Source organism: Oncorhynchus clarkii, chromosome 2 (assembly GCF_045791955.1).
Source record: "Oncorhynchus clarkii lewisi isolate Uvic-CL-2024 chromosome 2, UVic_Ocla_1.0, whole genome shotgun sequence".
Lineage (NCBI taxonomy): Eukaryota > Metazoa > Chordata > Actinopteri > Salmoniformes > Salmonidae > Oncorhynchus > Oncorhynchus clarkii.
Window position 1 is genome coordinate 23,105,890 of NC_092148.1, and position 27,416 is coordinate 23,133,305.

Below are 27,416 nucleotides of genomic sequence, written 5' to 3' on the forward strand. Positions count from 1 at the left end.
AAAGGTATTTAGTCAGCCACCAATTGTGCAAGTTCTCCCACTTAAAAAGATGAGAGAGGCCTGTAATTTTCCATCATAGGTACACTTCAACTATGACAGACAAAATGAGAAAAAAATCCAGAAAATCATATTGTAGGATTTTTTATGAATTAATTTGCAAATTATACATTTTTGCCCCACTGTATATAGCCGCGCTACTGTTATTTTACTGCTGCTCTTTAATTATTTGTTATTTTATTTTTTACTTAACACTTGTTTTTCTTAAAACTGCATTGTTGGTTAAGGGCTTGTAAGTAAGCATTTCACTGTAAGGTCTACTACACCTGCTGTATTCGGCGCATGTGACAGATAACATATGATTTGATTTAATAATACAGCAAAATAACAATATTAAAATGTATGTGTGTGTAGAGTGCGTGTGTTAGCATGTGTTTGTGAATGCTGTGTGTTTGCCTGCACAGTCCAAACTGTTCCATAAAGTGTAGTTTTATCAGTTTTCTAAATCAGATTTTACTACTTGACTGAGTTACATGATGTGGAATAGAGTTCCATGTAGAAATGGCTCTATGTAGTACTGTGCATTTCCCGTGGTCTATTCTGGACTTGGGGACAGTGAAGAGACCTCTGGTGGCATGGCATGTCTTGTGGGGTATGCGTAGGTGTCTGAGCTGTGCGCTAGTTGCTTAAACAGACAGCTCGGTGATTTCAACATGTCAATATCTCTCACAAAGACATGCTTTGTTCTGGGCCAATTGTCATTTGCCCATGTGTCTCTTTGTGGCACTTGACCATATGACAGGACAGTGGTCCAGGTGCGACAAAACTAGGGACTATAGTAGTTGTTTTGTTGATAGCGATGTCAAGAAAGCATAGTAGTGCTTTATTATGGACAGATCTCTCCCCATCTTAGCTTTCCCGTTGCATCAATATGTTTCGACCATGACAGTTTACAATCCATGGTTACACCAAGCAGTTTAGTCTCCTTAATTTGCTCAATTTCCACATTATTAATTACAAGATTTAGTTGAGGTTTAGGATTTAGTGAATGATTTGTCCTAAATACAATGCTTTTAGCTTTTGAAATATTTAGGACCAGTTTATTTCTTGACAGCCATTCTGAAACTGACTGCAGCTCTTTGTTAAGCGTTGCAGTGATTTCACTTGCTGTGGTAGCTGACATGTGCCGTGTTGAGTCATCAGCATACCATGGACACACAGGCTTTACCCAGTGCCAGTGACAGGTCATTGGTAAAGATTTGAAAAAGTAGGTGCCTAGACAGCTGCACTGGGGAATGCCTGACTCTACCTGGATTATGGTGGAAATGCTTCCATTGAAGAACACCCTCTGTGTTCTGTTAGACAGGTAAGTCTTGATCCATAATATAGCAGGGGATGTAAAGCCATAACATATACATTTTTCCAGCAGCAGATTCTTATTAACAATTCTTCTCAGCCAATCATCAGTCATTTGTGTAAGTGCCGTTGAATGTTGTTGAATGCCCTTCCCTGTAAGCGTGCTTCAAGTCTGTGGTTAATTTGTTTACTGTGAAATAGCATTGTATCTGGTCAAACACATTTTTTTCTAAACGTTTACTAAGGGTTGTTAACAGGCTTACTCTGGACGGCTGTTTGAGCCAGTAAAGGGTGCTTTGCTATTCTTGGGTAGCAAAATTACTTTTGCTTCCCTCCAGGCCTGAGGGCACACATTTTCCTGTAGGCTTAGATTGAATAGATGGCAGATAGGAGTGGCAATATAGTCACTATCATCCTCAGTAATTTTCCATCCAAGTTTTCAGACCCTGGGTGCTTGTCATTGTTGATAGAAAACAACATTTATTTCACCTCTTCCACACTCACTTTACAGAATTCCAAATTATAATACTTGCCTTTTATCATTTGGTCAGTTATGTATGGAGGTGTAGGTTCATAATATGTTGTTGTTATGTCATTTCTGAATTTTCAATGAAAAAATCTTTGAAGTAGTTGGCAATATCAATGGGTTTTTTGATGAATGAGCCATCTGATTCAATGAATGATGGAGCTGAGTTTGCCTTTTTGCCCCACATTTAATTTAAGGTGCTTTTTAGTATCATTCTTTATATCATTTATTTTTGTTTCATAGTAATTTCTTCTTCTTTTTGTTAAGTTTAGTCACGTGATTTCCCAATTTCCCCCCCCCCACCACAATTTCTCATCAATCCACAGATCCACAGGTATTTAATAGTTTTTACAATAATTTTCTTAATGAGTGCTTGCTTATTAGTAACTGGAATAAGCAATTTCGTAAATGATTTAAGTGCTTGCGTCAGGATGTTCCTCATTACACATTGCCACATTTTCAACATAGGAATCATTGCAAAACCTCTTGTATGATCACTTATACACTATTTTAGGTCATCTTTGAAACTTTGTTTTTCGTAGATATGGCTATTATATTATGATCATTACATCCGATGGGTGTGGATACTGCTTTAGAGCAGATTTCTGCAGCATCAGATGTGATCAATACAAGTGGATGATTTAGTTCCTGTTCTGTTTGTGAATACTCTGGTAGGTTGACTGTTAACCTGAACCAGGTTGCAGGCACTGGTTACAGTTTGAAGCATTTTCTTGAGTGGACAGCTTGACGAAAGCCACTCAATATTTAGGTTACTCATAAAATATGCAAACTTGTAATGTATTTGAGTTTTAAAAAGGCTTCTAACATTTGTAATTTCCACTTTGACATTTCAATTGAAATGATTGATTTGCCTTAACGAAAAATGTAACAACCCCCACAAATTATAATCTGCATAATAATGAACATTTCCTATTGCTGCAGGATTATTTTACTGCGGTAGCAAACTGGCTCAAATTAAGATCCTACATCTGTATGTATACAGTAGTATCAAATCAAATCACATCTTACTCGTCACATGCTTTGTAAACAACAGGTGTAGACTGACAGTAAAATGCTTACTTACGGGCCCTTCCCAACAAAGCAGAGAGAAAGAAAATAGCTAAATACTAGAAAACTAAAACATGTAATAATAGATACACAATGAGTAATAATAACTTGGCTGTACAAGGACTACCAGTACCAGTTGATGTGCAGGGGTACAAAGGAAGAGGTAGATATGTACATATAACGAAGAATAAAGTGACAAATAGTAAACAGCAGCGTATGTGATGGACTAACTATTTATCAGTATTGTGGCTTGGGGGTAGAAGCTGTTCAGGGTCCTGTTGGTTCCAGACTTGGTGCATCGGTACCGCTTGCCATGCGGTAGCCGAGAGAACAGTCTATGACCTGGGTGGCTGGAGTCTTCAACAATTTATTGATGTATTTATTTAATATTGTAGGGGAACAATATATAGAGAAAGGAGAGTCTCTCTCTCTCTCTGTAATTCTGAAACGCTAATAATCTATAATGGTGGTTAATCCAGTAACTGTAATAATACTTTACTACATTGTTTCAAAGGCATCAATCCACTTTGATGCAGATCATTGTGGATCGTCATCCACTTTGATGCAGATCATTGTGGATCGTCAAGTTGCCTTCTGCCCCAGTCGACAGATTGGGTCTTTAGCATGGGCAGACTAGTGTCAGACCCACAGATTCCCACGCACACACGCACGCACGCACGCATGCACGCAACACAAACACACACACACACACACACACACACACACACACACACACACACACACACACACACACACACACACACACACACACACACACACACACACAGAGAGAGCTGTAGGTGGCAGCCTCGTAGCCACATTCTCAGGATAGAGAGCCTCTCCCTCAGCCCATCTCAACTCAGCACCTGTCAACTGCTTCCCACTCCACCCACGGAGTCCCCTGGCAGCGAGCCAGTAATGACAAAGTAACAACTGTTATTAAACTGCCATTGATTCCCAACAGAATTATTTAGGCAAATAGGCCATAATAAAAAGGGGTGGATTAAATGTAATTGAGTGTATTGATCACAGTCTGAATGAAAGAAAGACCGAGCCCTAGCCATTGTAAGGAATTACTCCGACTCACTCAAATTAAACTGTGTTTGTAAATGCTGCACTGTTAAAATGAAGTGCTTTGTAAATCAAATCAAATCAAATCAAATTTATTTATATAGCCCTTCGTACATCAGCTGATATCTCAAAGTGCTGTACAGAAACCCAGCCTAAAACCCCAAACAGCAAGCAATGCAGGTGTAGAAGCACGGTGGCTAGGAAAAACTCCCTAGAAAAGCCAAAACCTAGGAAGAAACCTAGAGAGGAACCAGGCTATGTGGGGTGGCCAGTCCTCTTCTGGCTGTGCCGGGTGGAGATTATAACAGAACATGGCCAAGATGTTCAAATGTTCATAAATGACCAGCATGGTCGAATAATAATAAGGCAGAACAGTTGAAACTGGATCAGCAGCACAGTCAGGTGGACTGGGGACAGCAAGGAGTCATCATGTCAGGTATTCCTGGGGCATGGTCCTAGGGCTCAGGTCCTCCGAGAGAGAGAAAGAAAGAGAGAATTAGAGAGAGCATATGTGGGATGGCCAGTTCTCTTCTGGCTTTGCCGGGTGGAGATTATAACAGAACATGGCCAAGATGTTCAAATGTTCATAAATGACCAGCACCTGTTTAGTGCAGAATTAGATACCTTCTCATTTGGTGGCGTTTCCTCTCTCTAAAACAATGTGTCAAACACATTCTGTGTATTAAAACACTTACGTTAGGTTTACATTCGAACACCCTTTCAAACACCTGATCTCAGCTTAGGTGCATTACTTTTCATGGTTTCATTACACAATCATGGTGTTTTGAGACATTCTATTTTTACAGTGTGTATTATAATATGCATGCTTAGGGATGGTTAGTTAGACGTCTCAATATGTGTTTCAACACAGCCAAAGAAAGACTCTGGTCTATAATATTGTTGTAACAGAAGTCACGAGTCTCTCAACCTATTTCATGTGAGGTTGTTGGATATTTTGCTACACTCAGGGGGAATGAAGAACAAATAATATCTTCCCTCTTCATTCTGGCTTCCCAACTCCCTTCCCCACAACCACCACTAACTACTTCTCTATCATACCCAGATGATTACACTCTGTGTTTCGGTTTGTATAGCCACTGTCTGTCCCCATGCTCGTTGTTCACCTGGGTTATAAAATAGAGTTGTTTATTAACATGAACAGGGCACATTGAATCACCTTAGCATAGAACTAAATATCCCAGTGGACATACGTGGGAAGCTCATTCATTGCTAGACAGCTGTTTATTTCTCTCTGCACAAGATGCATCTCCTTCTCTCCATCCAAATAGATCACTAGATCCCACTGGTGAGCCACAGGCAACCAGTCCCTCCTCCTCTTGGGTCACAGTGAAAGTTGTGGCTGGATTTTTTTTTGTCGTTGTCTATTTGGTGGATAATAATCAATCGTTTGAGATCATTGAAATAGATTACTTAGAGGAAGGTTTGGTAGAATGAATATTCCAAGAACATCATTATGTTGATTTTCAGTCACAGAAAAAAATATTATAATAATTAAATCAGTATTAGGAGTCATTTAAAAGTTTAGACAAGTCAATTCACCGTATATCCTGTTGGATATCAGATTATAATTTTTTGTCATTGCCTCATCTTTCTGTATCTCACACTTGCAGATTTTGAGATAATCTCACTTTCAAGCACCAAATGATTAATTATTCACTGTTTTACATATAACCATGTTACTGCAGCGGGAAGTTACTCTTTTGCTGATGGGAAGGCAAAAAGTCCAAGTCATGCATAGTTAATTCTCTGCAAAGTCAAACTTTATTCAACTCTGCATAGTTATAGTTTAAGAATACCAGGTAAGTTAGTCAAATAAGCCAATCTTAGCATAGTGGGGTCAAGGATCAGTATCATGCATTCACCAATCATGGCAGAGATGTTGTCAATGTTGAGGGAGAAAAAACGCTTTCCCTTTGAAAAAGACTGTCTAAAATGTTTTTGTTACACCAGATGGGTGCTACATCTTGTTGTCATTTCACCTCATGAGATGGCTATCCAGACACTCCCTGTCTTGCTCTTACAGACACACTTCATATCAAAGGCTTCAATTGCAGTCACTCTGAGATGGCATTGGTAATGCAGTATAACTGTTGTACTGCTGCATACTAGACATTAGATATATGCATAGACCAACCAAACTAACCATCTTAACCACCTTTTAGCACTGCCTGTCTGTACTGTACGTTTAGAATTCTGACATCATTTTGTTTTTCATCACAGGTTCACCAGCTTCCTCTTGAAGATGGCCAGTCAGCGCTAAGCTAACTAGCTGGGTGTAGCAGATTTGACTGGAAGAAGAGGTGCCAAAGGCACCATGGGAGATGGAGGAGCCCTCCATACGGAGGGGAACGCCCTCCTCAAAGCCGTCTTCCAGGGCAAGCTGCGACTGACCCGGCTCCTCCTGGAAGGGGGTGCCTACATCAACGAAGGCAACGAGCGGGGCGAGACCCCCATCTCTGCTGCCTGCCTGGCTGGCTACGAGGACCCCCAGAGCCGCCAGAGGATGGTGCGCTACCTCCTGGAGAAAGGAGCCGATCCCAACATCCCAGACAAGTCTGGGCGGACCTCCCTGATGCATGCCTGTGTCGAGCAGGCGGGCAAAGAGGTGGTGACCTTGCTCCTAGAGAATGGAGCTGACCCCAGCCTCAAGGACTACACAGGCTCCTCCGCCCTGGTCCATGCCATCAACAGAGGTGACAGAGACACCCTCCAGGTCCTGCTGGACGCCTGCAAGGCCAAGGGCAAGGAGGTAATCATCATCACCACCGACACGTCACCCTCGGGCACCAAGAAGACCAAGCAGTATCTCAACTCCCCCCCATCACCAGGGGTGGTGGACACGCTCTCACCCGTGGCCTGCATGTCACCCTCAGAGGTAGCGATCCGGACCTCCAATTCCCCAGCAGCAGAGAAGGTTGAGGAGGAGGACAGTATCTTCAGCTTTGCGCTGACATCAGCCTTACCCCTACCCTCCACTAGAACCCTAGGGGAGAAAAGGCCGCCTCCCCGCAAACTCCTGAAGAGGCTCAACTCTGAGCCTTGGGGGCTGGTAGCACCCTCAGTGCTCAGCAGGGTCCCACAGGAGAGGGTTGATGGTGGACTGGAGGAGGAAGGTGGAGGTAGGATCATCACTGAGATGAATGGTCTGTCAATCTCGGGTCCTGGCAGGCCTCTCCTGTCTCGTCGTCACAGCATCGAAACACATGACCCCTGCTCGCCCAAACTCATTGACCGATCCTGCTCAGAGGACTGCGCAGCCCTTTGTAGCTCCTCCTGGGCTGACAAGGTCCAACAGCACCAGATCCTGTACCGCAGGAACACCGCGCCGGAGTCTCAGGAAAATGCAGGCGGACCAGGGGGGGTGGCTTCACGCACCCTGACTCACCCCAAACTTATACGTATGGAGCACTATGAGTCAGACACACACCTGTGTCCTGAGTCCATCCCTGGATCTCCAGACTCGGGGCGCGTGTCTGTGGAGCGGAGGAAGTACAACGCCTCGCCCCTCTCTCTTCTCACCACCTCCTCCCGGGAGTCCCTTGAGAGCATCCCCAATTCTGTCTCCCCCATCACCATGCGCAGACGGCCCCCAGGCCTCCTGGAGCGCAGAGGCTCAGGCACCCTCCTCTTGGACCACATCTCCCACACCCGCCCCGGGTTCTTGCCCCCACTCAATGTCAACCCCCACCGGCCCATCCCAGACATCCGGGCCAATGGCAAGCCTACTTCCCCCGTCCACTCTGGTCCCAAGATCCTGGTTCCAGTTGCCCCTGCCTCACCCAAGAGAGGCCCAGACTTCAAGATGAAGAAGAAACTGATGAGGAGGCACTCCATGCAGACGGAACAAATGAAGCAGCTCTCCACCTTCCAGGAGATCCTGACAGAGAAGGTCATTGAGTCCAACGGGGACTGAGACTTAAAAGGACATGTGAGGGTACAGTGGTGGATCAATTAGTCTATCTAATTAGTCCATCATTATCCTCAACCAGTGCTTAAACCAGGACTACTAACGTGAATTTGGTTCATTCAGAGTGAGGCCTCAGTCCCATCCTTGTTCTGTGTCAAGTGCAGATGGTTATTTTTATTTTTAGGTGACCTATTTTATTTTGTTGTGTTTCCTTTCTGTGCTGTCACAGAAAGCTGGTTGATTGAGTAATACGGTTTGCAGAAGATGTTCTTCTCATTTCTCCTCAAATTATTTATTAATATACCATTTGCAGTCAACAGAAATAGAAATGTATTTCTGTGTTTTTAGATGTTTACACACTGCAAAATGTGTATCAATGTCTTGCCTATTGTTCCGTGTGCTGAATACATTTTCTTCCCTTCTGAAATCAGTCACCTTATCTATGACACTTTAAGTCAAAAGAAAAAAATCAACAGTAGAGACGCTAGCAACAGCTTACCTTGTCATTCTGAATGCCCTGTCTTCCCGATTTTCAATTCTTGCGTTAGCTGCTTTAAAACGTCAAACTTCAATCCTAAAATGCTCTCATGTTGATGGGTTTGTTTGGGGGAGAATAATGCTGCATTCCATGAAATAGTTTTCAAGACATATTGCCCGAAGATTTCACTGTCATTGTATTGTTGCTGTTATCTACTTTCACTGTATTTATTTGCCTTTACCTTTTAATCACTTGAGATTTTGTGTTTTAGAGAGCAATTTAGCTATATGGTCTAACCACACGCCTGACTTACCCTGACAACTACAGTGGGATCAACATGTGGGACTCTTTATGAGTATCACACTGTAATAATGTTATTATCAATTGATAAAAAAAATAAAAAAATAAAAGTCAATTGAGGTGCAATTAATTTCATACAAAATTCCAAAGAAATCCCATGAAAGCATGTTTGTTTACATTGGAGTGTGTGAATACTGTTAGATAGCTTTTAGAAGAATTAACCTCAAATAATTGCACATTGATGCTGTGCCTTTCCATATGGAAAGAGCTCCTAGCACATATTAACTGTAAATAATGTAAAGATAAGACAAACCTAATTTGCTTATGAAATATGTCCATGTGCAATATGCTGTACTGTAATGTCAATGGATTTCCTTCATCTATGGTGGATGTGAAGTTGTCTTTACAAATTGTACATTAAAAGCAATCTGAAGCACTTCTTAACATTTACTGTACACAGATTTGCCGAAAGGGAGAGTTTTAGGCTCACAAAACTAACATTTACAGTTACTTACACATTTAGATTGTCACTTTTGAATAATTCCCATTTGTATAGTGAGATTTAAGAGAAAAAAGTTTGAAAATGTTTACCAAGCTTACAATGTGACTGCTTGTCCCGCTTCCATTTCAAATATTTCTGTCTTTAATGAAATAATGTTTATGTGCTACAAGGTTTAATATTGACCTCCTGTCGATTGAACTGTAATGTAGGTTACTTGAAATTTAAGAGAAATACAAACAAAAAATACATATTTTTGTATGCCTGTTAGGAAATAGAAAAGTAAATTCTAATATGTAATCTATTTTCACGTTTGAACTTGATTGTAATTTGATTGTGAAATAAACATTTGTTAAATGTTCGTAAGTGAATTATAACAACCTTTAGTTGTCATGTGTCTTTAATATGAGATTTGTCATGTCAATTTGACTTAAGAAGTGTAATCATAAAATTAATAATACTGTACTTTCAGTATCAAGAATCAACCAATCTCCATTCATTTGGATATTTGTTCCAAAAAAATGATATGCTTCATTTTCTGTGATGGCAGGAATCACAGTGTGCAAAACACTTTCCATACTAGTCTTAGGTATTCAGTACAGGTTTGAGACTATTAGCCAGCATGAATGACAAAATCATCTCTTAATTGAGCAAAATATCCACCACGACCAAAATTAATTAGAAGCCTGCCTGACTCCGCTGCACATGACGGGAAGTATTTATTTTAGCCAGAAGTGACCTCCACACATTCATCTGTTAAACAAGATGCACTCCAGCACAGGTGGAAGATGTCTTCTTTGGCAAAGGCCTGGAGGAGGGACTTTAGATTGCGTCATCATAGGCTAAGCGTGAGACAACATACACTAACACTGCAATGGATAAAGGAGTCATTTGGTGAGGTAGACTTAATCTCCATAAAAGCATAACTTTGGACATGGTTAATAAAGTATGTTTTGTGAAAGTGACAAACTTTCTAATAGAGTGGGGTCCAAAGTCAATGGATCCCTTGATAAAGATGAGCAAACAAATACAAAAATACAAATACTTAGTTGTATTGTATGCTCAAATAAATGGAAAAAGTATAGTATTTTATACTAATACAATTGCTCAGAGAAAGAAAGCAATTTTGGATCACCTGTTTTGGCCATCTCTGTCTCCGGACTTGAACCCCATTGAAAACCTGTGGCTTGAATTGAAAAGGTTAGTCCATATGTGCAAACAAAGAACATCTAGGATCTGGGAGGGTTCTGTATGGAGGAATGGTCGAAGATCCCTCCCAATGTGTTCACCAAGTCTCATATGCTAATCTTTATCAAGGGATCCAATCATTTTGGATACCACAGTATAAAAATAAATACAAATTCTGGACTTATTCAAACATCACTATTTATCAGGCTGCATCTTTAAGGACATGGCCGGATTAAGAAATCATAGTTTAGTTGGCGCACATGCTGCCCAAATTGCAGCCTTCCCGACTATTGGAAACCAGTAACTGCCAAAATAAAGGAAACAGTTGAGTAAATGAGTGATTCAAATTTGATGTTATGGTGTGGGGTGCATTTTCCTGGCATGTTTTAGGTCCACTTGTAGAATCTATGCCAAGGCGCATTGTTCTGGCAGCTCGACTTAAGACACTTTATGTTGGTGTGTTCTGTCACGGCCATCTTCCTGGAAGGAATAAGTGGACCAAAGCGCAGCGTGGTGAGCGTACATTACTTTATTTATAATGTCGCCAACAAAACAATACAAAACAACCGAGAAGCTTAAGAGGGCTATAGTGCCACTAACAAAGTCAACTACCCACACTGAAAGGAGGGAAAAAGGGCTACCTAAGTATGATTCCCAATCAGAGACAACTGTCCCTGATTGAGAACCATACCCGGCCAAAACATAGAAATAAAGAAACATAGAAAACAAAACAGAATGCCCACCCCACATCAGACCCTGACCTAACCAAATAGAGAAATAAAACAGCTCTAAGGTCAGGGCGTGACAGCACCCCTCAAAGGTGCGGACTCCGGCCGCAAAACCTGAACCTATAGGGGAGGTTCCGGGTGGGCATCTAACCGCGGTGGCGGCTCTGGTGCGGGACGTAGACCCCGCTCCACCTCTGGCTCACCCCACTTTGGTGGCGCCTCTGGTGTGGGGACCCTCGCCGCGGGCCCCGGACTGGACCGTGGAGCAGACACCCGACTGGCCCGTGGAGCAGACACCCGACTGGCCCGTGGAGCAGACACCCGACTGGCCCGTGGAGCAGACACCCGACTGGCCCGTGGAGCAGACACCCGACTGGCCCGTGGAGCAGACACCCGACTGGCCCGTGGAGCAGACACCCGACTGGCCCGTGGAGCAGACACCCGACTGGCCCGTGGAGGATGCACGGGATGAACCAGGCTGGGGAGACCTACTGGAGGCCTGGTCCGTGGAGGATGCACGGGATGAACCAGGCTGGGGAGACCTACTGGAGGCCTGGTCCGTGGAGGATGCACGGGATGAACCAGGCTGGGGAGACCTACTGGAGGCCTGGTCCGTGGAGGAGGCACGGGATGAACCAGGCTGGGGAGACCTACTGGAGGCCTGGTCCGTGGAGGATGCACGGGATGAACCAGGCTGGGGAGACCTACTGGAGGCCTGGTCCGTGGAGGATGCACGGGATGAACCAGGCTGGGGAGACCTACTGGAGGCCTGGTCCGTGGAGGATGCACGGGATGAACCAGGCTGGGGAGACCTACTGGAGGCCTGGTCCGTGGAGGATGCACGGGATGAACCAGGCTGGGGAGACCTACTGGAGGCCTGGTCCGTGGAGGAGGCACAGGATAGACCGGGCTGTGGGGGAGCACTGGATATCTGGTGCGTAGCCTTGGCACCACTCTTTCAGGCTGAATGCCCACTCTAGCCCGGCACCTCCAGAGCGCAGGCACAGGTCGAACCGGGCTGTGGGGGAGCACTGGAGCTCTGGTGCTTAGCACTTGCACTGCTCCTCTTGGCTGCATGCCCACTTTAGCCCGGCACGTGTGGGGAGCTGGAACAGGCCACACTGGGTTCTCCTGGCAAACTGGGGAAACCGTGCGTAGTGCCGGCGCAGGACTCACCGGGCTGTGGAGGCGCACTGGAGGTCTGGAGCGCCAAGCTGGCACAAGACGTGCAGGGCTGGAGAGGCGCACAGGAGGCCTGGTGCGTGGGGATGGCACAGTCTTCACCAGACGGCTAGCACGCACCTCAGGACGAGTATGGAGAGCTGACTCAGGTGACATCAAACCGAGGACATGCTCCGTAGGGCGAATGTCGTGTCTCATGCACCAACACAGCAGCTCTCTCCTCCAATCTCCCCATCAACTCCTTCACTGTCTCTGCTTCGCTCCCCTCCAATTTCACCCCAACTGGCTCTGGTTCCATCCTCAGCTCCGCCGACCGTCCCGTGTGCCCCCCCAAAAAAATGTCTGAGGGCTGTCTCTCCTGGCCACACTGCTTGGTCCTTTGGTGGTGGGAAGTTCTGTCACGGCGTTCTTCCTGGAATGAATAAGTGGACCAAAGCGCAGCGTGGTGAATTTACATTTTCCTTTTCTTTAAAATGTCGCCAAACAAAACAAGAACCGAAACCGTGCCGCTTAAGTGGGCTATAGTGCCACTAACAAAGTCAACTACCCACACTGAAAGGAAGGGGAAAAAAAGGGCTACCTAAGTATGATTCCCAATCAGAGACAACGATAGACAGCTGTCCCTGATTGAGAACCATACCCGGCCAAAACATAGAAATAAAGAAACATAGAAAACAAAACATAGAATGCCCACCCCACATCACACCCTGACCTAACCAAATAGAGAAATAAAAAGGCTCTCTAAGGTTACGGCGTAACATTTTCTTTATTTTGGAAGTTACCTGTATGTGCTTGTGATTAAATGATTTTTTTTACTATTGATCCTTTGTGGTTAATTGTGCTCTCTGGTGTATTTTGAACATTGAGAGCGGGCTCCTGTGGTAGGATTTTTATTTGATTTTTATAAAACACAAAAATAAATTGTTTATTTTATTTTGCCTCTTGGGCCCAGCCACTGACTCACACAATTCACCGGCCACATGTATTAATTATGTAGTTTATTTTATTAATCCCAATCAATCAGTTACCCACGTGGGCTCCCTACCTCTTCTCCTCCCCCATCTGACGATTAGCAGAGCAGCAGCAGGCAGCTGCAGGCTGTCTACACTTGTTGAGAGTGGGCTCCTGAATCCTTCTGTGGTTGAAGGTTGCAGTAAAACAATAATAAAACATAGAATAAATATTGAATATACAGTTGCAAGAAAAAATATGTGAACCCTTTGCAATTACCTGGGTTTCTGGATAAATTGGCCATAACATTTGATCTGATCTTCATCTAAGTCGCAACAATATACAAATACAGTCTGTTCAATCTAATAACACACAAACAATTATACATTTTTATGTCTTTATTGAACACACTGTGTAAACATTCACAGTGCAGGGTGTGAAACGTATGTGAACCCTTGGATTTAATAACTGGTTGACGCTCCTTTGGCAGCAATAACCTCAACCAAACATTTTCTGTAGTTGTGGATCAGACCTGCACAATGGTCAGAAAGAATTTTGGACCATTCCTCTTCACAAAACTGTTTCAGTTCAATATTTTCTTTTTTGAAGCCATTCTGTTGTTGATTTACTACTGTGTTTTGGGCTTCAATTAGCGGACAGATAGCCTAACATTCTCCTGCAAAATGTCTTGAGAAACATGGAAATTCATTTTTCCGTCGACGATAGCAAGCTGTCCAGGCCCTGAGGCAGCAAAGCAACACAAACCATGATGCTCCCTCCACCATACTTTACAGTTGGGATGAGGTTTTGATGTTGTTGTGCTGTGCCTTTTTTTCTCCACACAAACAACTCAACTTTAGTTTCATCTGTCCACAGAAAATTGCCAGTAGTGCTGTGGAACATCCAGGTGCCCTTTTGCGAACTTCAGAACTTCCGTGTTGTCCTCCCATGAACACCATTCTAGTTTAGTGTTGTATGTATTGTAGACTCGTCAACAGAGATGTTCTGTCTTTAGCTAAGATTCAGTCTAAGATTCTTCTTAACCTCATTGAGCATTCTGCGCTGTGTTCTTGCAGTCATCTTTGCAGGACGGCCACTCCTAGGGGGAGTAGTAACAGTGCTGAACTTTCTCCATTTATAGACAATTTGTCTTACCTTGGACTGATGAACATCAAAGCTTTTAGAAATACTTTTGTAACACTTTCCAGCTGAATGCAAATCAACAATTCTTAATCTTAGGTCTTCTGAGATCTCTTTTGTTCGTGGCATGTTTCACATCAGGTAATGCATCTTGTGAATAGCAAACTCAAATTTTGTGAGTATTTTTTACAGGGCAAGGCAGCTCTAACCAGCATCTCCAATCTCGTCTCATTGATTGGACTCCAGGTTAGTTGACTACTGACTCCAATAATCTTTTGGAGAAGTCCTTAGCCTAGGGGTTCACACACTTTTTCCAACCTACACTGTGAATGTTTAAATTATGTATTCAATATAGACAAGAAAATACCTATAATTTGTGTGTTATTAGTTTAAGCACACTGTCTATTGTTGTGACTTAGAGGAAGATCAGATGACATTTGTTGACCAATTTATGTAGAAATCCAGGTAATTAAAAAAGGGTTCACATACTTTTTTTTGCCTATATAGCCTATGTGAAAGTATGTATCCCATCATGGTAGTATATGTTTTCCCTAGCATTGCAGTACAACACTCATTTACACTCTACTCTATGCATTGCCTTTGGGACTGAGAATACTCCTTGCAGCCCTGATGAATAAGTGTTCGGATGAAAATCAATTGGGCAGCAATTTGCACTGTGACACCACAGAATGCAATAATCTGCCAAAGGAGACAGACGAGGGAATAGGACTTTCCCGTTGGTTATTATTTCCAGATTTGCACTGACAGTGCAAAGCTGCAATGCTTTTTTTAATCATGATTTTTTTCACTGTCACAAACCTCTATGTATGTAAATCAGGGTGACATAAACAGCATCTCTGTTATTTTTAGTGACATTCAAACACAACAAAGACAAAGAAATTGTAATAATTTAAGTTTTTCCACTGTACAACTGACCATGTGACATGTGTCCATGGGACTGCATTCCTCTCAGGAAAATCCCATTAGGAATTCTATCAATGTTGAGGCCAGCTCATCCCAGTTTAATTTGAAACCAGACGGTGTGACCCCTGCATTTCTTTGATTGTGGCGTGAGCTACAGGGAGCGACCTGACTGCTGAATGCTGATACAAAGGGGCTCTGTACTGCAGCCAAAGTACATTTACTGCTTCAGTATACAGAAAATACTATAGCAAGCTGAGGCTTCCATAGGGCTGTTCAATAGCTGTGGATCTCACATAATACGTTTTTTTAGCCTATTTGAGTGCACTTCTTGTTGTGTGTCACAGAGCACATATAGAACAGGCCTTTGCCATATTGATATTAAAAACAAACAAAAAAGTTTTAAAACTTCTTAAGGATCGGTGTCCGCTAGCAGGTCAACTTCTGGTGAAACTGGAGGGCGCGTGAAGTAGGCATTGGTTTGAAGCCGAAAAAATGAAGGAAATTCACATGAGCATCACAGTGCATACTTCACCCATGCTCTATCAAGGTTTTCCAGCACACAGCTTTGACTTAGTACAATATCTATGTTGGTTTATTGTACCTCCAACAATGTGCAGGCAGATTGCTTAGGATTCAAATACAGGAGGTTAGTGGCACCTTAATTGGGGAGGATGGGCTCGTGGTAATGGCTGGAGCAGAATCAGCGGAATGGTATCAAATACATCAAACACATGGTCTCCAGTTGTTTGATGCCATTCCATTTGCTTCATTCCAGCCATTATTATGAGACGTCCTCACCTCACCTATTTTTTGGTGAGTAGATGCCAACATAACAACAGGAGGTGGTGTGTTCGACTCAGTCACTCATATACAGTGGCAAGAAAAAGTATGTGAACCCTTTGGAAATACCTGGATTTCTACATAAATTGGTCATACAATTTGGTCACAACAATAGACAAACACAGTCTGCTTAAACTAATAACACAAACAATTATACATTTTCATGTCTTAATTGAACACACCGTGTAAACATTCACAGTGCAGGGTGGAAAAAGTATGTGAACCCTTGGATTCAAAGGTTTTCTGTACTTGCGGATCAGACCTGCACAACGGTCAGGTGGAATTTTGGACCATTCCTCTTAACAAAACTGTTTCAGTTCAGCAATATTCTTGGGATGTCTGGTGTGAACTGCTCTCTTGAGGTCATGCCACAGCATCTCAATCGGGGTGTTGTCAAGACACTGACTGGGCCACTCCAGAAGGAGTATTTTCTGTTGTTGAAGCCCTTCTGTTGTTTATTTACTTCTGTGTTTGGGGTCGTTGTCCTGTTGCATCACCCAACTTCTGTTGAGATTCAATTGGCGGACAGATAGCCTAACATTCTCCTGCAAAATGTCTTGGTAGACTTGAGAATTAATTTTTCCGTCGATGATAGCAAGCTGCCAGGCCCTGAGGCAGCAAAGCAGCCCCAAATCATGAATCTCACTCCACCATACTTTACAATTGGGATGAGGTTTTGATGTTGGTGTGCTGTGCCTTTTTTTCTCCACACATTGTGTGTTCCTTCCAAACAACTCAACTGTAGTTTCATCTGGGCACAGAACATTTTGCCAGTAGTGCTATGGAACATCCAGGTGCACTTTCGCAAACTTCAGACATGCAGCAATGTTTTTTTTGGACAGCAGTGGCTTCTTCTGTGGTGTCCTCCCATGAACACCATTCTTGTTTAGTATTTTACGTACAGTACACTCGTCCGAGATGTTAGCATGTTCCAGAGATTTCTGTAAGTCTTTAGCTGACACTAGGATTCTTCTTAACCTCATTGAGCATTCTGCGCTGTGCTCTTGCAGTCGTCTTTGCAGGACGGCCACTCCTAGGGAGAGTAGCAACAGTGCTGAACCTTCTCCATTTATAGACAATTTGACTGATGAACATCAAGGCTTTTAGAAATACTTTTGTAACCCTTTCCAGCTCAATGCAAGTCAACAATTCATAATCTTAGGTCTACTGAGATCTCTTTTGTTCGAGGCATGGTTCACATCAGGCAATGCTTCTTGTGAATAGCAAACTCAAATTTTGTGAGTGTTTTTTATAGGCAAGACAGCTCTAACCAACATCTCCAATCTCATTGATTGGACTCCAGGTGCGCTGACTCCTGACTCCAATAGGAGTCTAGAGGTTCACACACTGTTTCCAAACTACACTGTGAATGTTTAAATTATGTATTCAATATGGACAAGAAAAATAAAATTATTTCTGTGTTATTAGTTTAAGCACAGTTTGTCTATTGTTGTGACTTAGATGACTTCTGTCATGTGCGCTCCTTATCTGGCCTCTAGGTCACCAGGCTGCTAGCACTCCTGTCACCATCGTTACACGCATCTGTGCATCATCAGGCTCACCTGGCATTCATCACTTCCCTGATTACCTTCCCTATATATGTCACTCCCTTTGGTTCGTTCCCAGGCGTTGTTTCTGTTCCAGTGTCATGTCTATGTGTTGTTTGTGTTTCTTGTTTTGTATTTCGTTGTGTTTATTTATTTAAACACTCACTCCCTGAACTTGCTTCCCGACTCTCAGCGCACATCGTTACAAAATAACGCCTCACCTAAGGGAAGCATCAGGGAGTGTTTTTTGTGTCAGTGGGAATGACGTCGGGTCCGGGAGCTGCCACAGGCTCTCATGTCTCAGTTGGATCGCCAGGCTTCTCTGCCTCAGCCTGTCTGTCAGGTTCCCACGTCCTAGCCGGCGACAGGTTCCCGACCATCAGCAGGGGTGACCGGTCCGCTCCTGTTCCCTGGGATCGTCCCTTTGGACGGCATCCGGCTACTGGGGTGGAAGAAAAATAAAAAGTAGGTGGGTGTGGGTTCCCCAGTAGCTTATGTAGGTTTGCTACTTGCTTGCTAAGAGTTCCTACTTCACTCCTGTAGTCCTCCGCAAGCAAGCAGTTGCTACATTTAAAGTCAACGCGGTCCACATTGTCCCATAACAAAGTAAAGTAAATGCAGCTCCTGCAACGTTGTAAATATAGTAGCCTATATTCGAAGGGGAGAGAATTGTAAGCAGAATGACTAGCTGACACACTGTTCATTTATGTAATTTCGTCACAGATGGATGACTAACAGAGGTTTCAGGTAGAGTACAAATAACCAGGCTCAACAATACACCACTCACTGGTCAGATCACCTCTTACTACAAACATCCTGTTCTCCTCTCTGAAGATGTCCAGCTCTGTAACAACAAATCAAATCAAGGTTTATTTGTCACATGCCCTGAATACAACAGGTGTAAACCTTAGTGAAATGCCTAATTACAGGCTCTAACCAATGGTGCCAAAAAAAGGTATGTGTGTGTGTGTGTGTGTGTGTAGGTAAGCAAAGAAATAAAACAACAGTAGAAAGACATTTGAGAAAAGAGTAGCAAGGCTATATACAGACACCTGTTAGTCAGGCTTATTGAGGTAGTATGTACATGTAGGTATCGTTAAAGTGACTGTGCATATATGATGGACAGAGTAGCAAGGCTATATACAGACACTTGTTAGTCAGGCTTATTGAGGTAGTATGTACATGTAGGTATCGTTAAAGTGACTGTGCATATATGATGGACAGAGAGTAGCAGAAGCGTAAAAAGAGGGGTTGGTGGTTGGTGGGACACAATGCAGATAGCCCGGTTAGCCAATGTGCGGGAGCACTGCTGGGTCGAGCCAATTGAGGTAGTATGTACATGAATGTATAGATAAAGTGATTATGCATATAAGATAAACAGAGAGGAGCAGCAGCGTAAAAGAGGGGTTGGGGGGTGCACACAATGCAAATAGTCCGGGTAACCATTGGTGATCATTCCTGTTCAGGAGTCTTATGGCTTGGGGGTAAAAACTGTTGAGAAGCCTTTTTGTCCTAGACTTGGCACTCCGGTACCGCTTTCCATGCGGTAGTAGAGAGAACAGTCTATGACTGGGGTGGCTGGGGTCTTTGACAATTTTTAGGGCAACAACCACTAATGGGGTAGTGGTCATCACCCATGTGCATCCTTCTGGAAACTGAATGAAGGACACTTCTCTCCCTCACTGTCTGGGACAGACAGTCTTCTCAGTGCTGGGAAGATTCCGGATGGGGCATCCAAAAGTGCTGGGGGTAATTTCGGTTTAAGATCATTTATATTTATTTTCCAACCAACATTTTGGTTTGTGGCTTTAGCGAAATGTACTATAATACTATTTTACTGCACAATGAGCCATTGTACTATGCTACTTTAAGATGTTTTATGTTTTATATGGTTTATTCATTTAAATCCAGGCAGAAGCTAATCCTTTGATTTTCTCCCACAGATCAAACAGTTAATGATTGGTTCGATGATGCTGTTGATAGGAATTGTAATGATTACAGCACCACAGATAGACAGTATTGGAGGAATCAGTTTAATATTTGTCTAGGGATCCATCATTGTATGTGATGTAAACAATGTACATGTAAAAACAATGTAAACATCTTTATAACTGAATCATGTAGTTTTGAATAACAATGCATTCCAATAGTTTTTTATGCTATTTTTTAAAAATCTTTAATTTAATGCTTCATAATCTCTTAATTATCTAATGACATATATTATCTAATGACTAATGACTAATATATACTGAACAAAATATAAATGCAACATGTCAAGTGTGGATCCCATTGTCACGGCTGGCTGAAGGACTGGACCAAAGGGCAGCATGGTAAGCGTACATTTTCTCTTTATTAAAAAATGACGCCGACAAAACAAAGAACAAAAACCAAACCGTGAAGCTTTGGGCTATGTGCCCTGAACAAAGACAAACTTCCCACAAAACAGGTGGGGGGAAAGGGTACCTAAGTATGGTTCTCAATCAGAGACAACGATAGACAGCTGCCTCTGATTGAGAACCACACCCGGCCAAACACATAGAAAATCATAGAACATAGACTGCCCACCCAAATCACACCCTGACCAAACCAAAATAGAGACATAAAACGCTCTCTACGGTCAGGGCGTGACACCCATGTTTCATGAACTGATATAAAAGACTCAGACATTCTCCATACACACAAAAAGCTTATTTCTCCAAAATGTTGGCAACGAATGTATTTATACATTATTTATTCAACTTGACCAGCGATAATATAGCAAGCAGGAATGAGTTGACGGAGAATCCACGCATCAGGCGCGACTCTCACTCTCTTGCTGCAGTGTCCCCGTGCGAGGGTGCGCATGCCAAAAATGACAATCAGGTCTCTCCGCGACGAACATACAGTCGTGGCCAAAAGTTTTGAGAATGACACAAATATTAATTTCCACAAAGTTTGCTGCTTCAGTGTCTTTAGATATTTTTGTCAGATGTTTCTATGGAATACTGAAGTGTAATTACAAGCATTTCATAAGTGTCAAATGCTTTTATTGACAATTACATGAAGTTGATGCAAAGAGTCAATATTTGCAGTGTTGACCCTTCTGTTTCAAGACCTCTGCAATCCGCCCTGGCATGCTGTCAATTAACTTCTGGGCCAGCATCACACACTGATGGCCTCCCATTCTTGCATAATCAATGCTCAGAGTTTGTCAGAATTTGTGGGTTTTTGTTTGTCCACCCACCTCTTGAGGATTGACCACAAGTTCTCAATGAGATTAAGTTCTGGGGAGTTTCCTGGCCATGGACCCAAAATATCGATGTTTTGTTCCCCGAGCCACTTAGTTATCACTTTTGCCTTATGACAATGTGCTCCATCATGCTGGAAATGGCATTGTTTATCACCAAACTGTTCCTGGATGGTTAGGAGAAGTTGCTCTCAGACGATGTGTTGGTACCATTCTTTATTCATGGCTGTGTTCTTAGGCAAAATTGTGAGTGAGCCCACTCCCTTATCTGAGAAGCAACCCCACACATGAATGGTCTCAGGATGCTTTACTGTTGGCATGACACAGGATTGATGGTAGTGCTCACCCTGTCTTCTCCGGACAAGTTTTTTTTCCGGATGCCCCAAACAATCGGAAAGGGGATTCATCAGAGAAAATGACTTTACCCCAGTCCTCAGCAGTCCAATCCCTGTACCTTTTGCAGAATATCAGTCTGTCCCTGATGATTTTCCTGGAGAGAAGTGGCTTCTTTGCTGCCCTTCTTGACACCAGGCCATCCTTCAAAAGTCTTTGCCTCACTGTGCGTGCAGATGCACTCACATCTGAATTCTGCCATTCCTGGGCAAGCTTTGTACTGGTGGTGCCCCGATCCCGCAGCTGAATAAACTTTAGGAGACAGTCCTGGCGCTTGCTGGACTTTCTTGGGCGCCTTGAAGCCTTCTTCACAACAATTGAACTGCTCTCCTTGAAGTTCTTGATGTTCTGATGAATGGTTGATTTAGGTGCAATCTTACCGGCAGCAATATCCTTGCCTGTGAAGCCCTTTTTGTGCAAAGCAATGATGTGTTGCAGGTAACCATGGTTGACAGAGGAAGAACAATGATTCCAAGCACCACCCTCCTTTTGAAGCTTCCAGTCTGTTATTCGAACTCAATCAGCATGACAGGGTGATCTCCAGCCTTGTCCTCGTCACTCACACCTGTGTTAAAGAGAGAATCACTGACATGATGTCAGCTTGTCCTTTAGTGGCAGGGCTGAAATGCAGTGGAAATGTTTTTTGGGGATTCAGTTCATTTGCATGGCAAAAAGGGACTTTGCTATTAATTGCAATTCATCTGATCACTCTTCATAACATTCTGGAGTATATGCAAATTGCCATCATACAAACTGAGGCAGCAGACTTTGTAAAAATTAATATTTGTGTCATTCTCAAAACTTTTGGCCACGACTGTAGTAACCGTCTATCTGCTTCTCTACCGATAACCTTTTAAGTCGCACGGGCGAAATGGACGGTCAGAAAACTAAAGGCGGAGCAGAGAGGGAGAGAATAAAAAGAGAAAGGCCCTTGCCAAAGATGCAGCTAAATGCTGCAAAATAAGCGACATGTTCACCAGTAAGGGACCAGGTCAGTCAAAAACACTAGCTAAAACACACACAGACACACACACATACACGACACCCAGCATGACAAGCTAAGTAGCCTAGCTAATAATAGTGACACAACGGCCGGTATGCTAAACAGTTTGCACGTCTTATGTCTTTGTGGAGGAATTATATCATAGCAATGAGTGCAACATAGCGATTATATTATGACATTGAAGGCAATATGTTTCAACTAGTAAAAAATAGTAAACCTAAACTATGGACTTGCCAGCATTCGGTCATGACTCATGCCACATAAGCTAGGGAATGTGCACATACACTGTACAGCAAAACAGGCTACAGCAATGTAACCATCCATGAACGTAACACAGTAGCCTGTGTGACACAGCACAGGCAATGACAAAGATCATTAGCGCCATTAGTACCAGCATTACAAGTTACTAGAATAATATACAGCTCTGGGAAAAATTAAGAGACCACTCCAAATTAAGAGACCGCTCTTAATTTTTTCCAGAGCTGTATTAATGTAGCCTACCGATACACTAATGATAGGGAGTATGATAATATAGTATTTTTTCTTTGCAAAGTTGGAGAAGGAAGCAGCAGCACTAGAGCTTCAGGTGCTCCTGCAGAACTGGAGGTGGTGGTCAGTTCAGAGTCAGACTCAGAGCAGGAACCTTCAGGTACAACTTCAGAGCACAAACCTAAACATGCAGGCTATGATTTTAGATGAATATGTGCTTTATTTATGAGATTATCAGTAGGACTGTAATTGGGGGGCATACAATTGATGACTGCACAAGTAATACAAGTTTATGTCTAGGTTATTTACAATGGTAATCTCATTCTGCAGAGCAACCAGATGTTCAGAGAGTGAGAGCATGAGGTTCAGAGCACAGTAGAGGGAAAATAGAAATAGACAGCGAAAGCACTGAAAATCCATTTGATTATTTTGCCCGTCCTCAGTCCAAGGATTTTGACTTATTTTTTCAGTACCACCCAAAACAAACCCCTCAGAGTCATTCCCAATGTCTTCCACTCCAAAGATGGCACAAACAGAAAATGGCTGACATACAATGAAGTAACTCACTCCTTGTTCTGCTCAGTATGTCTTGCATTCGCAAAACCTTCAGCCAGTGATAGTGCATTTGTCAAAGGAGGCATGCAGGCTTGGAAACATGCCCATCAGAGAGTGCAGGAACACGAGAGAAGCAAGACCCATAGAGAAAGCACAGAAGCCTTTTTCCTCAGAGCCAGCAAAGCAGACATCTGTACCCTTCTGAGGGATAAGCAAATGTCAGTTCAACAAGACCTGGTCAGAAAGAGGAGGCAGGTCATGGAACGTGTGATTGATGTAGTTAAAGTTAAAGCAAATGCTTACTGGAATTTGATTAACATGCCACTGTTGAACTGATCAGCCTTGCACAACAGTGGGAAAGTCTGAAACAGTCAGCATTGGAGGAGTACAACACCAGGGCTGCCGCCACCAATGATTAATCAGGGGAAAGCTTTGAGGATCCTGATGAAAGTGTGGAGTTAGTGAGCAGAAGTTTTTCCACATGTAAAAACTGCCCGATATGCTGCTATCTTCTCCTGTCTTAGTACAATTTGCTCACGGATGCGTATCACATCATTGGTTTGGGCTACAAGTTCCTCCTCACCCTATTCATCACTCAGGTGGCTTGTGAGAGGACCTTCTCCACCCTGAAATTCGTGAAGAACCTAAAGAACCTCCCTCACTCAAGAGAACCTTGAAGCGTTCCATTTGATGGCAACAGAAAAGGAGATTCTTATGGGACTTGACAAAGATGACATCATTGACAAGATGGCAGCGAGTTACTGGTTTACAAGTGGTAATTACTTGCTGGTTACTCTGAAGTAGCTATGCTATGACTCTTCCTTAAAACCTCTCTGGCATATGTGGGACAGTAGCATCCCACCTGGCCAACATCCAGTGAAAATGCAGAGCGCCAAATTCAAATAAATGACTATAAAAATTTTACTTTGATGAAATCACACATTCAATATACCAAATTAAAGGTACACTTGTTGTGAATCCAGCCAACGTGTCAGATTTCAAAAATGCTTTACGGCGAAAGCAAATGATGCTACTATCTGAGAATAGCACCCCAGTAAACAAAGTAAACAAAACGCAGAAATAAAAATATAAATCATGCCTTACCTTTGACGAGCTTCTTCTGTTGGCACTCCAATATGTCCCATAAACATCACAAATGGTCCTTTTGTTCGATTAATTCCGTATCCGTATCCAAAATGTCAATTTATTTGGCGCGTTTGATCCAGAAAAACACCGGTTCCAACTTGCGCAACGTGACTACAATATATCTCAAAAGTTACCTGTAAGCATTGTCCAAACATTTCAAACTACTTTTGCAATACAACTTTAGGTATTTTTTTATGTAAATAATCGATAAACAGTGTTCAATACATTTCTGGTCACGCCCCTCTATTTAACAGTACACTTCAAGTTACCCTCGTTCTGGATGGCCGTACTTCTTCATTACACAAAGGAAAAACCTCAACCAATTTCTAAAGACTGTTGAGGTAATTCTGTATATCTCTGTATATTCTCTTTTTAAAAAGTGTAGGCTAATTGTTTTGTGTGACTAGCCTTGTACATTTGTATGTGCTATGATTGGTGTATTCCTAGTGAGTTTTTGAGGGTGACCCATAGCCATAGCATACCTTGAAAACTCAGTGTTCAGATAGGCTACTTGTTGGTCAGTCCCAAATGTTTGTATTTTGTAATGTGGATAACTTTCTTCCCAGATAAACATAGTGGCCAAATGTATAACTAGTTTGGTACCCGTTACATCAACAAATAGGGTTAGCCTACAAAATTAGCAGTCTGGTGGTTTGCATGAACAGGGTGGCCTGGGATGGAGTCAAATTCCCAGCCTGAATTATTGTTTCAGTCCGCCCCAGCCTACAGTGAAGAATGGTAGTGGTAGTATCATGTTGTGGGAATGTTTTTCAGCAGCAGGGACGGGAAGACTAGTCAAGATTGAGGGAAAGATGAACGGAGCAAAGTACAGAGCGATCATTGATGAAAACCTGCTCCAGAGCCCTCAGGACCTCAGACTGGGCGAAGGTTCACCTTCCAAAAGGACAACGACCCTAAGCACACAGCCAAGACAACGCAATAGTGGATTCGGGACAAGTCACTAAATGTTCTTGAGTGGCCCAGCCAGAGCCCAGGCTTGAACCCGATCGAACATCTCTTGAAAGACCTGAAAATAGCTGTGCAGCGATGCTCCACATTCAACCTGACAGAGCTTGAGAGGATCGGCAGAGAAGAATGGGAGAAACTCCCCAAATACTGGTGTGCAAAGCTTGTAGCGTCATACGCAAGAAGACTCGGGGCTGTAATCGCTGCCAAAAGTGCTTCAGCAAAGTACTGAGTAGAGGGTCTGAATACTTATGTAAATCAAATAAAATATGTTAGTGGTTACATACACATGGTTAGCAGATGTTAATGCGAGTGTAGCGAAATGCTTGTGCTTCTAGTTCCGACAGTGCAGTAATATCAACAGATTATCTTACAATTCCCCAACAACTACCTAATACACACAAATCTAAAGGGTTGAATGAGAATATGTACATATAAGTATATGGATGAGCGATGGCCGAGTGGCATAGGCAAGGTACAATAGATGGTATAAAAGACAGTATACACGTGATATGAGTAATGTAAGATATGTAAACATTATTAAAGTGGCAATATTTAAAAGTGGCATTGTTTAAAATGACTAGTGATCTATTTATTAAAGTGGCCAGTAATTGGGTCTCACTGTAGGCAGCAGCCTCTCTGAGTTTAGCAGTCTAATGGCCTTGAGATATAAGCTGTTTTTCAATCTTTCTGTCCCAGCTTTGATGCACCTGTACTGACTTCGCCTTCTGGATGGTAGCGGTGTGAACAGGCAGTGGCTTGGGTGGTTGTCGTCCTTGATGATCTTCCTGTGACATCGGGAGCTGTAGGTGTCATGGAGGGCAGGTAGTTTGCCCCCGGTGATGCGTTGTGCAGACCGCACCACCTTCTGGAGAGACTTGCAGTTGAGGGCGATGCCGTTGCAGTACCAGACTGTGATACAGCCCGACAGGATCCTCTCGATTGTGCATCTGTAAAAGTTTGTCAGGGTTTTGGGTGACAAGCCAAATTTCTTCAGCCTCCTGAGGTTGAAGAGGCGCTGTTGCACCTTCTTCACCACATTGTCTGTGTGGGTGAACCCTTTCCAGTTTGTCTGTGATGTGTATGCCGAGGAACTTAAAACTTTCCATCTTATCCACTGCAGTCCCGACGATGTGGATAACGGCGTGCTCCCTCTGCTTTTTTCCTGAAGTCCACGATCATCTCCTTTGTTTTGTTGATGTTGAGTGAAAGGTTGTTTTCCAGACACCACACTCCGAGTGCCCTCACCCCCTCCCTGTAGGCTGTCTCGTCGTTGTTGGTAATCAAGCCCATTATTGTTGTGTCGTCTGCAAACTTGATGATTGAGTTGGAGGCGTGCATGGCCACGCAGTCGTGGGTGAACAGGGAGTACAGGAGAGGGCTGAGCACACACCCTTGTGGGGCCCCAGTATTGAGGGTCAGCGAAGTGGAAATGTTGTTTCCTACCTTCACCACCTGGGGGCGGCCTGTCAGAAATTCCAGGATCCAATTGCACAGGGCGGGGTTGAGACCCAGGGCCTTCAGCTTGATGATGAGCTTGGGGTACTATGGTGTTGAATGATGAGCTGTATTCAAGGAACAGCATTTTACATAGGTATTATTTTTGTCCAGATGGGATAGGGCAGTGTGCAGTGTGATGGCGATTGTGTCATCTGTGGACCTGTTGGGGCGGTATGCAAACTGAAGTGGGTCTAGGGTGGCCGGTAAGGTGGAGGTGATAGGATCCTTGACTAGCCTCTCAAAGCACTTCATGATGACAGAAGTGAGTGCTACGGGGCGGTAGTCTGGGATTTCCTGTAGACCCTGCCACATACATCTAGTGTCTGAGCCGTTGAATTGCGACTCCACCTTGTCCCTGTACCGGCATTTCGCTTGTTTGATTGCCTTGTGGAGGCAATAACTACACTGTTTATAT

General features: G+C 43.2%; 1 protein-coding gene across 1 annotated transcript; it reads left to right on the forward strand.

Annotated features, from left to right (window-relative positions):
* The first annotated feature begins 6,353 nt into the window (after window positions 1–6,353).
* LOC139380369 (ankyrin repeat domain-containing protein 34A-like) lies at window positions 6,354–8,222 on the forward strand. Its single transcript, XM_071122992.1, has one exon. The coding sequence runs from the start codon at window positions 6,354–6,356 to the stop codon at window positions 7,950–7,952; it is 1,599 nt and encodes a 532-aa protein (XP_070979093.1). The 3' UTR covers window positions 7,953–8,222.
* The last annotated feature ends 19,194 nt before the right edge of the window (window positions 8,223–27,416 follow it).